An 18,213-nucleotide genomic window follows, 5' to 3' on the forward strand; every position below is an offset into this window, starting at 1 on the left:
TTGGCACACTAGCAAATTAAGTGCCATGCTTTGAACATAACCAGCGACTAAACGACATCTGAAGAATATTAATATAATAATAATATTTTTTTATTTATAGACCGCAGTCCAAAGATCATAGCGGTGAACAGCAAGAAGCTAATTAGCAAGTAAGCTACTTTTGGCCCCCAACAGTCCTGGGTACTCATTTTAGCGACCTCGGAAGGATCAAGCCTGAGGCGAGCTGGGGCCCTTTGTGCTGGTCTTGAACGCACAACCTTGTGGTCTTCAGTGAATGGCGCAGGACAGGCATTTTAACCACTGCGCCATCAGGGCTCCATATTAAACATGAGAACTGGATTAGAGATCCCACATGGCACTGCTGTCAACTCAGACTGACAGTGGCTCTCCGGATTCTCAGCCGGCTTAAATGCCAGAAATTAACTCAGCCCTTTTCTGGACACAAAGCATGTGGTAAGATATCAATGAACTACCACCCCTTTTCAATATGAAGAATGGCTGATTCAAATAGAGAACAAACACTAGAAAATCCACATTACACAAGACGTCTGAGTTCCTTTTCAAACAGAGACAGAGCAAGAAAAGGCTGTCTAACCTACGCTTCCTGCACAGACTGGCAATTGCAGCAACCATGTTACAATTCCTACACCAAGACAGCCAGCTCCATTATCTGTACTTTAAAGTCCCACTCAGTCAGCAAAAATCAGGGCCAGACAGCAAAGAAAAGAGGCAAATGTTGGATGGAAAAGTCATTCGACGTGTGCTTAAATATCACCGACGCCCACTTACCTTAATAGAAGAGCACATAGGCTTGTTGATTAAGAACAACTTTTGATTTGCTTGAATGTACTAGGGAAATCATTCAGTTGGGGAACATTGCACATTACTGCCCTGAAAAAATGAAGAGGAAAAAGGACTTGTAATGGTTTCCTAGTAATGGGGGACAGAGTAGAAAAAGTGTGGAAGAGAACTGTAGCACCTTTGAGACGACGGAATGAAGAAGTTGGCAGCATGAGCTTTCATAGACTAAAGTCCTACTTCTCATATGCATTTGGGAGGACAGCCGAGTTCTTTCAAGGAGTTGCCACTACGATCATTAAAATGGAAGTAACTCAGGAGGAGAGCCCTCGATCCAATACTCTATGTTTAAGGGCTACTGTTGCCATAATCTCATATTCTCTAGAATGATAGAGTATGAGCCATCATCAGATGGAGGGCCACAGATTTTCCTTCCTGGATTACAACGGGGTAATTGCTGACCGTAAACTGTCGTAAGCCAAATATCCAGCTTACATATTCACGGCATACAGTGAGCTCACAGGGGAAGACTAACCCTGGTAAAAGATACTGCTAACCACGCCTTGTGCCATTTAGCAGTCTACTGGGGAAAGGAACGCCTTACAAAATGGTCTCGACTTCCTAATGCATTCAACCTTTAATATATTTCCTCATGCTGGGGTGACTCCAGCCATAAAAATTATTTTTAATTGTTATATGCAAATAATGGTGTTTTTCAATGGTCTTAAGCGACCCCCAAAGGGTCCCGACCACAGGTTGGAACCACTGGCTTTACAACAAAGAAAAAACACTGTTCCAGAGTTATGTTTTGTTTCCCCTAGGCCTTATCATTCCATAAGCATGACAACAACAAAGAATGCCCTTGGGAAGTACCATACTTTGGCCAGCTTTGCTTTGGACATAGAGGCTATACAGAATGGCGATAAAGGCCGAAGCATCAGGGGGAGTGGGGATGTGGCAATGTGCACAACATGTATCCCACTACACAGCAGGTGCGTCACAACGGTGCTGCCCGAGATGATGAAGCCCCATAAGCAGTGCCGAAAAGCTACAGCTCAGTAGCTATGGCCCCTTTCCACAATGCAAAAAGGAGTCAAGTTTTGGCAGATCATTTTGGCCCACAGAAAGGTCAGATTGGGCTGCGCCATGTAATTGCCGCGGCCCAATGTATAGGAAAGGGCACAGGGGCTGTCTGTAAAGCCGATAGTCCCAATTTAAGCATTTATGTAATAGCTCAGCTAAATTGTTGTCAAAAGCTTAACATTAAATAGTCCCAAAGCTGGAATGCAATCATCCAAGGCTCATGCTGCCCTACTGGCACAGTTGCCATTACCCAGTAGCAGAAGACAAAGGAATTCTCACCTGACATAGCAGTAGTAATGCCCTGCATGAACAGCGGTATCCTGATGCACAAGCACAGCATAGAGGCCATACATGACGGATCCCAGTGTTTTTGTGAACTGTATGGCCGGATATTGAGGAAGTCAGGGTACCTATCCTGCAGAAGGAAGGGGAATAGTCTGTAAGAAGTTGGCCCACCTGTGTAAGCCTTTCTCTAGTATACAGCCAGTGGCGGGATACACGGGCAAAAGGGGTGTGTTTCAAGACGTCATGAAGGTATAGCCTTCGACGGCCCTTTACCTGAATGTGCCCACGAACACGCCGCCCACACGCCCCAAGTGGGAAGAAGTGGTATTAAAAAGGTGCCGCTTTTCCCCACTCTTTTCTTATGCTGTGCAACGCGCGCAGCGCCCGTCTATAAGCTGCTGCACCGGCGCCAGAAACGCTACGCCGCTAATTTAAGTTCCCATTAAAAGCTCCGTGTCTGCTGGCATCGCAAAGGAGTCGGGGCCTGGAAACATGCGCAGTTTGCACCGAGGCTCTAATTAGAGTGTCAGATGCCCATGCAGATGTGGAAGCTGCAGCACAGCTGCACTCTATTTTAATGCTCATAACCCTAACCCTAACCCTAGAACAACATGTAGCATGCGCTGCGAATTGTGGAAAGTTGGAATTTAAAGTGAACCCCTACCACACATTCCTGTGCCATTTCACCTAACAATAAAAAAAAACGCTAAAACTTTAATATTTACAGATGTACAAGGGAGTGATGGGAGGGCAGGGGGGACAGCGGTGGCAGCGGCGACAGCTGTGGCTGTGCATTGCAGATTCAGCAAGAGCGCGGGGACCAAAGGAGAGGAGCATCCATGAGCTGGTGAAACTGGCAACGTGTCAAGTGACAAGGATGCCAACACCAGCTGACACCAGCCTGGCAGGAGCCCACCATTGTTCTTGGGCAGGGCGGGGGGAAAGTTTAAGGGCCTGGCGTTTAATTGCCATGCTTTCCTGCCGCGGTGCTAACCCAGCTGTGCAGCTCTCACGCCAGCCGGCAAAAAGCGTTTGGTGCCCGTTGCGGAACTGCCTATCTGCTTTCAGTGTCCTGCATGCGGTATGAACCGGGTCAACAGAAACAAAAATGAGGTCCAGAAGAGAAAGCAGGAGAAAAGCCCAGGTGAGGCTCTTCACTGCCCCCCATGTGGAAGCCCCCATACACCTTAGCCACGCCCCGGGGCAGGCGGTTCTGGAGGCTCCCGTATTCAGCAGAATACACCTCCAAGACGTCTTCCCCTGCCCGTTTGTATCCCGCCCTAGTAACTTGGAAGACATGGCAAGCACAATAAACATAAGGATTCAAGGACATTAAGCCATTGTTTTTTTCTTTTTTAAAAATCTAAAAGAGGTAAAAAATATGTGACCTTCAAAATTTTGCTGGACTGCAATTCCTCATCATCCTCGCCAATAGCTAAGGTGGTAGGACTGTTGGAACATGCTGTCCAAAACATAATAATAAATAAAATAAATAAATTTTTATTTCGTCCCGCTTTTTGCCAGGCAAGCAAGCGGCGTAAACAGGTTAAAATACATCCATTATATACATAAGACCCCCCTTAAAACAAGATTAGAATCATAGAGTTGGAAGAGACGCGCAAGGGCCATCGTATCCAACCCCCTGCCATGCAGGAAATCCAGATCCATATTAAACAATGAAGATAAAAACGCATATAAAACCAACTAAGCTAATAAATCATCATGGCAGAGTTCGCTGGATGGAGTCTTAATTTGTGGCTTACATCTGTAAGGCAGGTGATAGCTGGACAACATCAGCAAGAACGGCCAGCTGAGCCTTCAAATGTTCTCCATAGGGAAGGGAACACTGTCCACACCCTCCACCTTCCAGATTTCACACCTTGGTGATCTTGCCTCCACTGAAGTTGGCAAAGCGCTTGAGAGAGATCGTGAGTACATTGGATGCTCGATGGATGGAAAGCGCTTGCTGGCGGCACTTCTTCTTGCACCTGCAGGGTGAAAGAAACACACCAACATGGCACAACACAGGATGGGGCTGCCACTACAGGGGTTTTTGTTTTGTGTGGGGAATATGTGGTGAACAAGAGATCCTCCTAAATGTCCATCTACAGTAGCTATGCTTCAGGTGCACCTTAAACATGAGACTTTACAGACCTTGTACAGAGCTTGCTTTTCTATAGAGCGCCTCCATGTGATTAGTCCTTCCATCTGAAATGCATGCGCGGTCTCTAACTATTTAGAGAAATGTGTTTTTTGTTCAAGCAGGAGACAACTGTTGCAAAGGTAATACACACTGGTGAAATGTATATACCAAAACTCTGCTTCTGCTCATTATTCCCGCCACCCAATCCACAAGTGTCATGACATTAATCTGTCACTGTCTAAGTAAGCTACCCTTTCCCTGCTGCATTTTTTCAAAAAGGCCCAATTTAATATTTTAAGAGTGAGTCAGCAGATGACTGCAGCTGTGAAGTAGAAACAAATCTGTCTAACCTATGTTAGCCCGCCCCCGTTCTAGAAATCCACGTAGTACTGGTGTTTTTTTCTTCAAGGCATAATGGAGTGAGGAAAAGGGCTCACGGGAGTAAGAGGGAACCAGTAAGTCAAGACAAAAAGCCAAGGTAGAAGGCAACTCACGTGGCACACATGTAGGCATTCTCCCAACTCAGCACATCTGGCTTTTAACAAATAACCTAACGCCCGAACAAGGTTGGCAGCCTCTGTAAAGAGAGAAAGAAGAAGTTTAGGAGAGAGAGCTACATGAGCATACAAATCAGTTTGAAAGAACAGCATCACCCAGTTTAAACTCAGATGTTACATGGCGCTTTTCCCTTGCCCTCAAATAGGCTATGACTCTTTATCCACAGCAAACACATCTGGAGGATGGCAAGTTGAGGGACGTAAACTAGTCCCTGAAAAACAAGCATAAAGGGGACTATGAAGTCGTGAGAATGTATGCCCACAGTAGGTAAGGACCACTGTAGCTTCTTTTGATTAGAGGTTCAATATAAAGGGCTTGAAGACAACACATCATGCACCAATGAAGCAAGTTTTACACATTAGCTAGTATGGAATTTAATTTATACTCCAGTGATCTGATTGTCCATCACAATCAACACAAACTGCAGAAATAGAAGCACTTTTTTTCAAATCCTTCTTCCAGAAAATATTTAACATCAATGTTATAAAACTTGAAATTCACATTAGAGAACAATTAAAAGTGCTCAGATCTTCCATCCCCTCAGATTGTACTGCTGCATTTTTACAAAGCCTCGTGTAGATCCTTAATGTTAAAAAGGATTAATTAATCAGAAAAGTTCATTAGATTTTAAGAAGAGCCTCACAAGGAGTTGTACATGTACAGTTTGTCATCCCCATACGTGGGGGATCTGTTTTGGACCCCCCCCCAGCAATGCTCTAGGCCCAGAAAATAATGGGGCATGTGTTCGCGGTGACGCACGCAGTGTGAGTACATGCCATTATTTTCTGCTGGGGCTGTCCCTCCGGTAAGCTCAAAACCGCGGAAGTCAAGCTCGCCATAGGAGGGGCTGACTGTATCTAAGTCCTATTCCTTGACAGACTATGACACTCCTCTGCTTGGATGAGAGATGGGGCAACCGACGGGAGAACTATAACAAAGCATGAAGACAAGCAAAAGGTATTCTTTCTGAAGATACTCACTGCCTAAATAATGGCTAAATGTAGCATGACCCCATTCATTTCTTGGAAGTCCACATATTCCATAATCTGTTTCCCCATGACATGCCCCTCCTATTCGCCCATTCCTTTTCATTTTCTATGTATTGCTGACCTACTAGTAGCTGAACAGTATAGAGCAAAACACATTACACTTTTGAGCAGGCTGAACACTGTTCAAAAAGCCAAGGGTGGTAACGATGTGGCCCTCCAAATGTTATTCAACTGAAACTCCCAGCTTCCCCCACCATGGGCCATGTTCACTAGTTTAATGGGAAGTGCAGGGCAACAACAATGGCAGGGCTATTTTATACAGTGGTACCTCGGGATACGAATACCAGGTTACGAAATGTTCGGGATACGAAAAAATCCCATGGGAAATCATTGTTCCGGGTTACGAATGTTTTCGGGTTACGAAGAAATTTTTGGTGCTTTTCGGCGCTTTTTCGCACGAAACGCGCGTTTTCCCCATTAGCGCCTATGGCATTCGGCTTACGAAGGCTTTCGGGTTACGAAAGCGGCCGCGGAACGAATTACTTTCGTAACCCGAGGCACCACTGTACTATTTTTTAAATTGTATTGCATTTTAAAACATTGTATGCTGCCTTCAATCCTCTGCTGAGGGAAAGCGAGATACACATTAAATAAACAAACAGCATCTGGGAGACTGCACAGTTGCTCATGGCTGCTGAAACTGTGACCATGCAAAATCAGAAAGGCTACAAAGCTATGTACGTGGACCCTTGTTATACGTTGGGGTTGGGTCCAAGATCCCCCATGGAAACAAATCCGGGGATACTCAAGTCCCATTAAATATAATGGCATAGCAAAATGGTGTCCCTTATAAAAAATGGAAAATCAAGGTTTGATATTTGAAATTTATACTTCATGAACATTTTCAAACCGTGTATGCTTGAATCTGGGTGTAACAAATCCGTGTATAAGAAGGGCCGACTGTATATATCTATAGCAGGGGTGGGCAGGTATGGCCCACATGCAGCTCCCAGGACCATTTTGGGCTCCCAAAATATTGGGGGTTTTCAATTTTTTCCCAATGTTTTGGCCCCAAATGTTCCTAAGGGAAATGGGGGACATTTCCCCCCAAACTTCCCCCACTCAAGCGAGTTAAGTCCCAGAAGAAGCTTTGAACAGGAAGTGAAACGAAACGACTCCACTCACTTCTGTGTTAAAAAAGGCTTCTCTTCTGCTAAAATAGCCAGGAGGCCTAAAGCATAGGGAAAATGCCTCCTAGAGCCCTGCAGAGAGGGTGGAGCCCTACAAAGTGTGGACTTTCACACAGAATGAATACTGTATTTTCGGACATGTAAGACTACTTTTTAAACCAGGAAAGTCTTCTCAAAAGTTGAGGGGCATCTTATACGCCGGGTGTCATCTTATATTGCAGGTGCTGAAACTTCTGAGCCGGACGGGAGAATCTGCCGCATGTGGTGGGGGAGTTCAAAACGGCTGCGGCCGCATCTCTTCCATAGGTGTGACAATATGAAGCAGCAAGGACAGCGCTGTACAAGTACGGTAGAAGAAAACTCGAGACAGGGAGGGCTGGGTAGGCAGGGAGAGCTGACCAATCCAACAGCTTTGTATACAACAAGTTTTCCTGCTATGTACCTGCATGTTAAATCATTTGAATTAAAATTACCAATTGAAATCAATATGATAATTTTTAAATTTTTATTGGTGTGCATTGGAAAGGGGTATTCTTATACGGCGAGTATATCCTAAACTCTATATTTAACTGAAAAGTGGGGGGTCGTTATATGCCCAGTCGTCTTATACGCCGGAAAATACGGTACATGTTTTAGCGTATCTTTTACCATTTTTTGACTAATAGTAAAATAGTTTAAACAGTTGAACAACTCTGACATACCCTGACTCCAACGCCACATCCAGGTAGGGTCATGTATCTGAAACACTCTTGCACATGGAGCACTCACTGTAAAGAAAGCAGAAGAGTTAATTGCCTGCTCTTCGCGGCCATTGCTGCCTGCCATGGTCACATTCCACAGTAAGAAGGTTGAGACAGCAATACTTCTTTTCCTAGCCAGCAAAACCGGCAGTGGAAGCCTCTAATCCAGATACCCAAATCCCTTCACAGCCTAGACTGGGGCCAAAGAAAGCTAGCAAGAAACTGACCTAGAGCTGCTGCATGCCCACAGGATGATGGCACGGCAGAAATACTGCTGGGCACAGGAGGACAGTCTGGAGGAGTGATGTTATTTCTAGACTGAGTCAAAGCTTGAAACACTAAATGTTTTTCAATACTAAAGGACCTTCCAGCCAAAACTCAACAAGAAATTAAAAAAAAGGTAAACCTGGGATCCTAAGCTCTAGGGGGAACTTCCAAAGCTGTGCTCACCACGAGATCGGAGGTAACCACCAAAGATCTGATGTACCAATGTGGTAGCCTGAGTCTGACGATCCAGTCTGGAAAAGCAAACAACCAAGTGTTCAGAGAGTCAGGAGCAAACTTCTGAATAAGACGTCTTCAATTCAACATAACAGCTTAGATACCAAAGCAGCCATACTGCTCAGGAAAGCCTTGCTTTCTTAAGGGACTGGATAAAAAGAGCACCAGTACCAGCTGAATGGCTGTTAACCTAGCATAGTCTTCCCCCAATCATATGCTGTTCATAGTTGCGAGACATCATACTACACTAAGTTTCATACACAAGGTCTCAATATGATCATTCTTAAACCCAATGAAATGGTATTGTCCCTCCCGACAACAGAAACAGGGAGCTGTCCATACTTGGTAAGCCGTTGAGACAGGCTTTCTGCATGGCATCAATGGTGTACGCAAGAACTCATGAGCATCCTCCTGACTGCCAAAACGGAAGTGCCGAGCAATCTCTGCCGGAGAAAGAAACAGAATCAAAATTTTGTTTCCTAACCCCCTCATCAAGGACAGATGTTATCAAATAAAACTCAGAAATCTCAATTTCACATCATAAACCAAAAATCCATATTCTGCACCAAGGAAACTCCATTTCCACTCAATATAACTATGCAAGATGCTAATGAGTGAAATGTATGGTGCACTCCTACCCTCATATGTGAATTTCTAAAATATTTCCAGCTGCAACTTGAATCGTTACAACACGAGTGGCCACTATAAGTGGGCCACTGCTGCCCGCCCATAATACATCAGAAGTGATGTTACATCACTTCTAATTGCCATTTTAGAAACTTTAGAAAGTTCTGGCCACAACACAGGCCACTTTCTTTAGCTGGGGTGGTTGGGTAGATTTTATATGTTATATAAATATGTAGTAAAACATAAGAAGAGGGTGGAAGAGATAATAAAAACAGAAGCAGAAGAAAGCGAAGAAGAAATAATAATGAAACAAAAAAAATGGAAATACAAATAAAAAAAGAGGCATGTCCACCAGATGACATTGTATATATAAGAATCAAAATGAACTATATAAAGAAGGAAGACATGAGTTAGGATAAAACTATGTATTAGAAGTATAATGACTATAACAACTGGAATTGTAAGTGTAAAATAATAATGTGATGCAAGATGGTCAAATAAAGATCTTTTTTAAAAAAGGGAGTGATGTTATATCATCTAGTTACATTTTAGCAAGTTTCTGGACACACACGCTTTTGGTGGGTTGGGAAGGCAAGCCACCACATCTACATGCAGTTTTAGTGCAGAAAATCACAACTTGGGAACTGGAAAAGGATGTGTGTGTGGGGTGTTTTCAGAGCTCTGTGTGACCTGCAGGCCACACTGTCCCACTGTAAAGAAAGGAGAGGAATACCCACGTGCCCTAAGGTCATGACTTACACATGTATGACTGTCATGATTTCATATCAACAATCCTTGTTGTTGCTGGGTTTTTTAAGCCACTTTTCTCAATATTCTATAGGCTGTGCATAGTGGACATATATGCACATAAGATCACACACACCAACATACACACCAAGAGTATCTCTCACACTGAAACACCCCCCCACAACACACGACACAGGATCTTTGGTCTCTTCACCCTATAAAAACTGATGAGATATAGTATTCTCTCATGACACTTTTCAGAAACCTCCTCCACTGCTTACTTTTAAGATCTCTGATGAAGGACACTGGTTTGATGGCATTTCCGCTGTTGGCGAATGCTTGTATCATGTGATTCTGCATAACGCACATCATGCAAAAGCCTCCCTGGTGGCCTGAAAGAGATGAAATCAGGAATTAATTCACACTCTTTGGAGCAATATCCTGCTTCCAAAGAGCAAATACATATTTGGCAGAGCCAGAAAACCCAGGAGAGTAGCATACCAAGTTTGACTAGGCAATACTATATAGCTTGCCTGAAAATAATGACAGAAGAAATATAAAGAGAAAGGTGCAAGTGCTGCTTCTGCTGCATGGTTAAGCACCTCCAACATCGACTGCATGCCCATCAAGCACCAACAAAAAATTTGCCATTTCTCTCTGCTGGAGGCAACATAACACCCCAGAGGCAGAACTGATACTTACTGTATATACTCATGTATAAGTCTAGAAATGTAATCAAAACTTGACCTCCAAAAACCTGGGTCAACTTATCCACGAGTCAATGTAAGAAGTGTACTTTAATTTTTACTTTAAAAAAATATAGGAGTCATCCCCTTTCAGTGAGTAGAGTGACTAAGGCCTGTTACAGACTGCCAAAATAAAGCTGCTTCGGGTCTCTTTGGAGATATGCTGTTTAAATGATGCATGCATCCTAAGAATCCGGAAGCTGCACCAAAGCTGCACTCCAGTGCTTAGGAATGGAGTGTGGCTTTGGCGCGACCTCCGGACTCTTAGGACCCATGCATCATTTAAATAGCATACCTCCAAAGAGACCCGAAGCAGCTTTATTTTGGTAGTCTGTAACAGGCCTACAGGTGAGTACTTAGTCCATCCTGAGAGCACCTAAAATAAACATCGGCCATCTATAACTACTCTCTCATCCATCCAGCCTTTATGAGGAGCACAACATTTATGCCTACCAAAATTTTGTAAATTCTTTAGCATCGCTTTCCTTGGCTTCAGGCTTTACATCCTTTGATGCACGCCCCTATGTTTTACCCTCGACTTATCCACAGGTCATATTAAAATCTGCAATTTTGGCCTAAAACCTACCCTTGACTTATACATGAGGGCGATTGATAGTTGAGTATAAATGGTTTCCGAAGGCATTTTCTTATTGCTTACATCAGGGAGCCATCATCTTGCTAACAAGCTTGCACTCTGACTGCAGTCAAGCATGCATGGGTACTTGTATACCTTCCTAATCCTATCATAGCTACATGGCAGAAGCTTCCTTCCCTGCATATCTGAAGAGGCTCAAAATGCTATACTTTCTGCTGAGCAAAAACAATAACTGAGAAACAGGTTAAATTTCTGAAACCTGCATGTAATGTCTACAGGTGCAACATGACCATTACTGCAACCCAAATATCTACTAACCACCTCCAATCACAGTCATACACATCTCTTTCCAAACAAGGAGTCAGCACTACCAGCAAGAATAGGATGGTTGCTTAGTGCAGCAGTTCTCATACAACTAAATCCTGGCTCTCCTCCTTTGCAGCTGTTAACACAGCCTGACAGACCTTTGCTGCAAGGATAAATGCAGTGGCCTGTAAAGCAACTTTCTGCTGCAGAGCACTCTTTGGGGTGGGGTGAGATGCACTGTGTGCCAATTTGTCCTTGGATCTACATGTCCTGCGTCCCTGCCTTTCATTCCTCCACAGTCACTACATGGCAAGTATAACAACTCTATGAACTCACATGGTACTAGGGCCTGATTACTGCAGCTAGATCCAATGCGTTTCCTTTCATCACATGCACTCTTCTGAGACTTCAGCTACATAAAGCCTAGGACCAAATAATTCAGCATGCTTCCAAAACCGTTACAAAAAGCAACAAAGTACCAACAGTATCTTTAACACTATAGCTTCTTATTGTTATTATCTGCCTTCAAATCAACTCTGATTTATGGCGACCCTATTCTGGGGATTTCTTGTTAAGATTTAGGTAATCAAAGGAGGTTTTCCATTGTCTTTCTCTGAGGCTGAGACTTTGAATTTGGTGGCTCTTGTGGCCATCAATTTACCCTCTTTCACCCTCTTCAGGCTATTCTAACCCCTGCTCTGCTATTTGTTTAGATAACTAAAGCTAGGGGACTTAATTGTGACCTTTAAGAATTTGCCAGACTTCTGACTCCCAACAGCTCTGGTTAGTATAGCCATGGTAAGGGGAGTTGCACTCCAATAACATTAGGAAGGCCACAATGTGCCCATTCCTGGCTTGATTCCAAGCCCAACACTTGAACCTTCTGCTAGAGTGACACTAGGATGCAAAGCAGGGCACCACTGCAGCCTCTGCCTTCGTCAACTCCAAGTAAAAAAGCACAAATCAAAAGCCTCAGACCACTGGCAGAAGCATTAATTCCTCTGCATGAAAGAGAACACTCCAAAGTCCCAACACTACACTCACAGTTGCGGCTGTGCTCCTTGGAAAGCAGGTAATTGGCTAGAGGCGGAGTGTATGTCAGACACTGCAAGGTGGAGTTGAGGAAGCAAGTGTTGCCCAGGTTGTGGAGCCCAGCTCCGACACGGTACACCCTCTCCCATTTCAGAGAGAGACGCTCCAAAGGGAAGAGGACCTTCTGCGGGGCTGGCACTCCATCACCTCCTAGAACATGCTCAATGCCTGCGAGAGAGAAAGGAGAGTCAGCAACACCAGGCACAGCAGCCAGTCCATCCCATCCCATCCCACCCCCCAACCCGTATACAGGTAGAGCACAAGAAGCACCTTGCTTTCTGTTGGGTCCTTCTTCAGTGCCCTTGTGCCGACTAGGATTTTCCGTCTTTGGGTTCAATAGAACATACTTGCTTTTCAGGCTCTCCAGCTGGTAGGAGAAGCTTTTTGAGGCTGGTTCAAATTCAATCCTTTGCAACAAAATCTTCTTGGCAGAAGCTGCCAACAACTTGCCCAGCTCAACATCATCAGCAGAGTCCTTCCGCCCAGGTTTTAGGGCTTCCTTCAGTTTGTCCACTATGGGCATTGTGCATCACTCTGTAGCAGCATAGGCTGCCCTGCTACCAGAGGAACTTTGCTTTGCAAGGGAAAGCTGCAAGAGAAGTTATTTGGCCTCAAAACCAAGTGTCTTCACAATGACTCTTATACAACCCCCACATCCCCACACGCTCCTGTTACTGAGCCTAAATACATATAACAAGATTTACCTTAAATTCCCTGTTTATTCCAGTCTCTGTTCCCCCTTCTTCTTCCTTTACACTCTCCTCAGCTGAATTTTAGACTGTGAGTAGGTTCTCTTTTAGTTTGAGAAATGCCATGTACACTGATGCTAAATAAACCAATGTGTGTGCAAGCGCATGACTTCAAATCTTCTGTTGATGTATGGTAACCCTGTGAATTTCATAGGGTTTTCTTAAGCAAAGAATAATCAGAGGTGGTTTTGCCAGTTCTTTCGTCTGAAATGTACCCTACAGCTCCTGGTATCATTGGTGTTACCCATCCAAATACTAACCAGTGCTGGCCCTGCTTAGCTTTCAAAATCAGCCACAATCTGATGTCTTTAGGATATTTAGGCTCCTTAAATCATTACCACCACTACTTTAATTTCAAAACAAGGGGATCCAAATGTAACTCCAGACTTCTGGAACACAGTTCCGAATTTTTGCATTCTACATGAGGCAAATTGGAAATATAGCCATAAATTCAGTTTTCCCAACTACATTATTTTTTTCAAGTTGTTCATGATAACCACAGACACCCTAACTACCAAGAAAAACTAAAAGAAAACTGATATATATATATATATATATATATATTCACAAGAGACATTGCTCCTGTACTTCAAGACAACACTCATGAGCAGAAGTAGAAACTTTACTTTCTTGAAAGCCAGAATACAATACAGTTAGCCTTCCTGCGGCTTTGACTTTTGAGGCTTTCATTATTTGTGGCTTTGATTTCTATGTTTTCTCTAAGAACCTCTAGGTCCTGCAGTACAACTCTGCTGGAAACTGACCACAGAGTTGTGCCAAAGGATTTAAGAGATTACCAAAGAAAACACTTCTCTGGGCATTTGTACGTTCTCTAGCATGATTCTGTGTTCAATTTCTGGTAGGTGTTGACAATAGAGTTGTGCCAGAGGAGTTTACTAGAGGTGTTCTCTCAGGTCAAAAAACAGTATTTTTTTTAATTTGCAGTTTCCCCACTTTCACAGGGGTCCTTTGCCCCTAACCCCAGCAAATGTGGAGGGCCCACTGTATTTTTACATGCAATATAAAAAGAAGTTCATATAAATCCCAGGATGCCATAAGATGGAGCCATGACAGTTAAAGTGGTGTCAAACTGCTTTATTTCTACAGTATGGATTATGTCTCCAATGCAATCACAGTCAGTAAGGCTCCTAAATATCTAACTGTTAGCATCCCTTGTTCTGGTGATCCATTATCCTCCACCTTTCAGCAAAGAGAAAGCTCCCAAGAAAACAAACTTTGTCTGTACAAAGAATTTTCAGCATAAAGAAGGCCACAGGAAACTCTCAAAAAACAAAGTCTACAGACAAGATCTCATGACGTGGACAGCTAATAGAAATTCTACTGACCAAAGACCTATTATAAAGTCCTGGTTAGTACTGTACTTGGATGGGTGAACACCAGTGTTTTCTTCTGAGTTCTGGAGCTATATAAGCCTTTTAATTATTAATCTGGAGCTTTGTCACATTGTTAGGTTAGCAGCAGCAGTATGTAAGAAAAACACTGTGCTACACCTGTTTGAATTGCCCTAAAGTTTGATCACCAACAGAAAGAGGAGAATACCTCAATGAAAAACCCCAGATGTTTCTCCTAACAGAGGATTTAAAACATGGCAGCCATACATGCTGAATACAAGAACACATCTTCTTAAGTATAACAGATTTCCATAACAGACAAACCCATGCTTGGTATTAAGGGGTTCACCTCGTCATCCTGTGCTATGGAGACCTTAAAGCAGAAAGGAAACTTTCATCAGAAAGGTCACAACTACTCTGTCAGACCCAAAGCCTGATGCTGGACACATACATGGGTGTATGTGGAGAAGCTACTGTGAAAAGAGCATGTAGTATTGCCATCTGGAGAAGACAGGGCACAGTGACACAGGTAAACAAGCTGCCTCACCAGAGACAACCCTGCACTCCCATGAAGACTGCTGGCAAGGAGACGTCAGTGCAATGGAGCTATTTACCTGGTGAACACTACTAGATGTTAACAGTCCCTGCCTCCTGAGTCACTTCACTAAACAGTCAGTTTTAATGAGCAACCAGACCATCACTATCAGAGACACCCACAGCTGCATCCTTACACAGGGTGGTGATGAGAGAGGGGGAAACGGTTCTTTAGCAAGGATGCTTTCATTTCAGCATCAGCCTGGCCTCAGATGTGTACTTCACACAGCTAAGCCTGGAAGCAAGTTGCTCACTCACACCTTTTGGATCCCAACAGGGACACACAAAATTGTTCCATATGTATGACAAACCTGACAGCCAAGGGGTGTTAGCTGACAGGACTCAGCTGATTTCTGTCAGAGAAGCAGCATCAGCATCTCATACTGCAGTCAAGGGCATGAAGGCCACAAATGATACAGGAACAACACCGAGGGGATGGTGTTGCCCACCATGTGCACCCTTAGACCTAAGGAGCAAATTGACTTGAGGACACTGGCATCCACCCTGGGAGAAGGATTCCCAGGAGTGGCATGATGTGACCACACTCTGAGGTACCACAGAGACCAATAAGCCTAAAGGAAATGAGTGTTTGGGGAAGGGGCACTGTGCCAGAAGGAAAGGAATGTTTAAAAAGGGGGCACTAAGAAGCACTGGTGGGGGGTCCTTTAGGAGCTATTATGCCAAAATGAAAAAGGTGTTTGGAAAAGGGGTGCTAAGAGACACTGGGGGGGTCTTTAGGATCTAATATGCCTAAAGGAAATGAGTGTTTAGAGAAGGGGCACTAAGATGCATGGGGGGGGGGGTCCTTTAGGAGGATTTGGAGACGGGGCACTAGGAGGCATTGGGGTGGGGGGGCTTTGGGAGCTAATATGCCAAAAAGAAAGGGGCGTTTGGAGAAGGGCGTAAGGGACGCTGGGGAGGGGGTCTTTAGGGTCTAATACGCCTAAAGGAAATGAGTGTTTAGAAGTAATATCCCTAAAGGAAATGGGTTGGGGGGGGGGGGGGGGGGGGGGAAGGGGGGGGGGGGGGGGGGCTCTCTAGTGCCCATACCCTTAAAGGAGAGGGGTGTACTGAGGAGGGGCCCTGTGTGGTGGCCATGGGGCGCAGAGGGAAGCAAGGCCTAAGTCCTCCACATCCCCCTCCTCCTTCCTTAGACTCAGCGACAACCTCCCTCCGCACCGGGAAGGAAGGAAGGAAGGCACCCTGGAGCCGGGGGCCTCAGGCGAAGAGCCCAGCCTGGCTGGGGGCAAAGGCCACCGGCGGCACCAGCCCCGGCCTCCCTCTTCCCCCAGCGGGCTCCGTCCCACTCGAGGCCCGGTCGAGGGGGCCATGGCAACCGAGGCCCCGCCGCGGCCTAGAGGAGGCCCAGGAGGACACGCGTCTCCCCCACCCACCCGCCATCTTCCCCTGCTGCTCCACGCATTGCGGGGCTCGCTTCCCTTAGCTGGGTGCAGGGGAAAGGGGTGCTCTTAGTCCTCCTCTGCACTCACCCATGCGAGCATCCACACGAGCAGCCCCAGACACGTGTCTCCGCCGCGTCCTCAGGAGAGCAGAGGCGCAGCGCAGGAGCAGCGGCCCGAGCGAGCAAGGCCCAATCCTCGCCCTAAAGGGGCGGAGGAAGCGGAGAGGCCCGCCCGCCCGCCCGAGGCCTCTGAGTGACGCCAGGCCCAGGCCCCGCTTCCTCTTTGTGGGAATAATAATAATAATAATAATAATAATAATATTCCTCTTCAGGGCCCGGGGAGGGCGTTACTCCGTGGCAGCCGCCCCTGTGCCCCAAGGAGCCGCGAAATGGAGGGCTCACAGAAATGTCAATCTGTGCTTCTTGGTCCTGCTCAAAATGGAGGGCATTTGGGGATTCTTCCTGGGATTGGGAAATAAACGCTAAATAAACTCATAGAAAGGTAAATCCGTGCTTCTCGGTCCTGCTCAAAATGGAGGACGCTTTGGGAATCCCTCCTGGTCCTGGACAGGAAATAAAAGCTTAAAAACACTCCTAGCAATGTAAACCCATGCTTCTTGGCCATGCTCAAAATGGAGGGCGTCTGGGGATTCCTCCTGGGTAGAAGGAGGCTGAAGTGTGGGGCGTCCTGGAAAAGGAGGACGGCATGAGAGGGCGGGGGAAGAGGCCGGATTGTGGGAGGCGGAGGGAAGCGAGGCCCCAAACACCGCAGTGTCCCGCAGAGAAGGCGCCCTCGTGCCTCGCAAAGGGAGGAGGAGGGAAATAGAGCAGATCCCGGTTGGGAGGATGAAGGTTTGCAATTGGGACCCAATCCCTGCAGCTGCAAATGAGTGCAATGCCCAGGTTCTTCCTCAAGCCTGGCTGCAGCTTCATTCATTTCCTAGATCTTGAAAGGCTCGTGGCTGTGCATGCAGTGCTATGTGTGGAGGAGGGAAGGCTCTAGAAACAATGCAGTGTGTGACATGGCTCCCTCCCATGGGATGCTGGCATATGTAGGGCAGTGAAGGAAGCCCAGGAAGAGGCCCAAGCCAGAAATAATCCACTTTGAGACTGCTTTAACTGCCCTGGCTCAATACTATGGGATTCTGGGAACTGTAGTTTTGTGAGACATTGAGCCATCTGTCAGAGAGCTTTCCTGCCACGATTAACTACAATTCCCAGGATTCCCTAGCACTGAGCCAAAGTAGTTAAAGCAGTGTCAAACTGGATTATTTTTGCAGTGTGTTTTGGACCCTTGTCAAAGGGGAAGCCTTTACACAGGAATAAACTTCTAGAACACAGCCTCATAGCCCCCAAAACCCACAAAAACTATGGGTGCCAGCAGTGAAAGTCTTCACTTTTACCTCTAATGTAGATAAAGCTTCAGTTTGTTCATCCTCATCTAGTCCATTATTGACAGCAGATGCTGGTTTAAAACAGAGAGCCTCTTCTTGAAAGAGGGTGAGGGTTTATAATGAGGACTACTAAAAAAATAAATCACAGATGTACCTGATACAGTTATGATGTTTTGAGACTAAGGGAACATAGGAAGTGATTAATCAGGAAGTGACAAAACATATAACCTAGATTGTGATGTTATTTTATGTGTATTGTTTATGTATTATAGAAATAAAATTATTATTTAAAAAAACCCAGAGAGCCTCCTCAGATTTAGCT

General features: G+C 45.2%; 1 protein-coding gene across 1 annotated transcript; it reads right to left on the reverse strand.

The window, feature by feature from the left end:
• Positions 1-4,039: 4,039 nt before the first annotated feature.
• Positions 4,040-16,713, reverse strand: LOC121920423 (ubiquitin carboxyl-terminal hydrolase 36-like). The gene is made up of 7 exons (XM_042447561.1): positions 16,586-16,713; positions 12,671-12,989; positions 12,353-12,568; positions 9,943-10,053; positions 8,630-8,730; positions 8,237-8,304; positions 4,040-4,154 (listed from the first exon to the last, which is right to left on the reverse strand). Exons 2-7 carry the CDS (start codon positions 12,921-12,923, stop codon positions 4,040-4,042), a joined length of 864 nt encoding a protein of 287 aa, XP_042303495.1. The 5' UTR covers positions 12,924-12,989; positions 16,586-16,713.
• Positions 16,714-18,213: the final 1,500 nt, after the last annotated feature.

Source organism: Sceloporus undulatus, chromosome 2 (assembly GCF_019175285.1).
Source record: "Sceloporus undulatus isolate JIND9_A2432 ecotype Alabama chromosome 2, SceUnd_v1.1, whole genome shotgun sequence".
NCBI lineage: Eukaryota > Metazoa > Chordata > Lepidosauria > Squamata > Phrynosomatidae > Sceloporus > Sceloporus undulatus.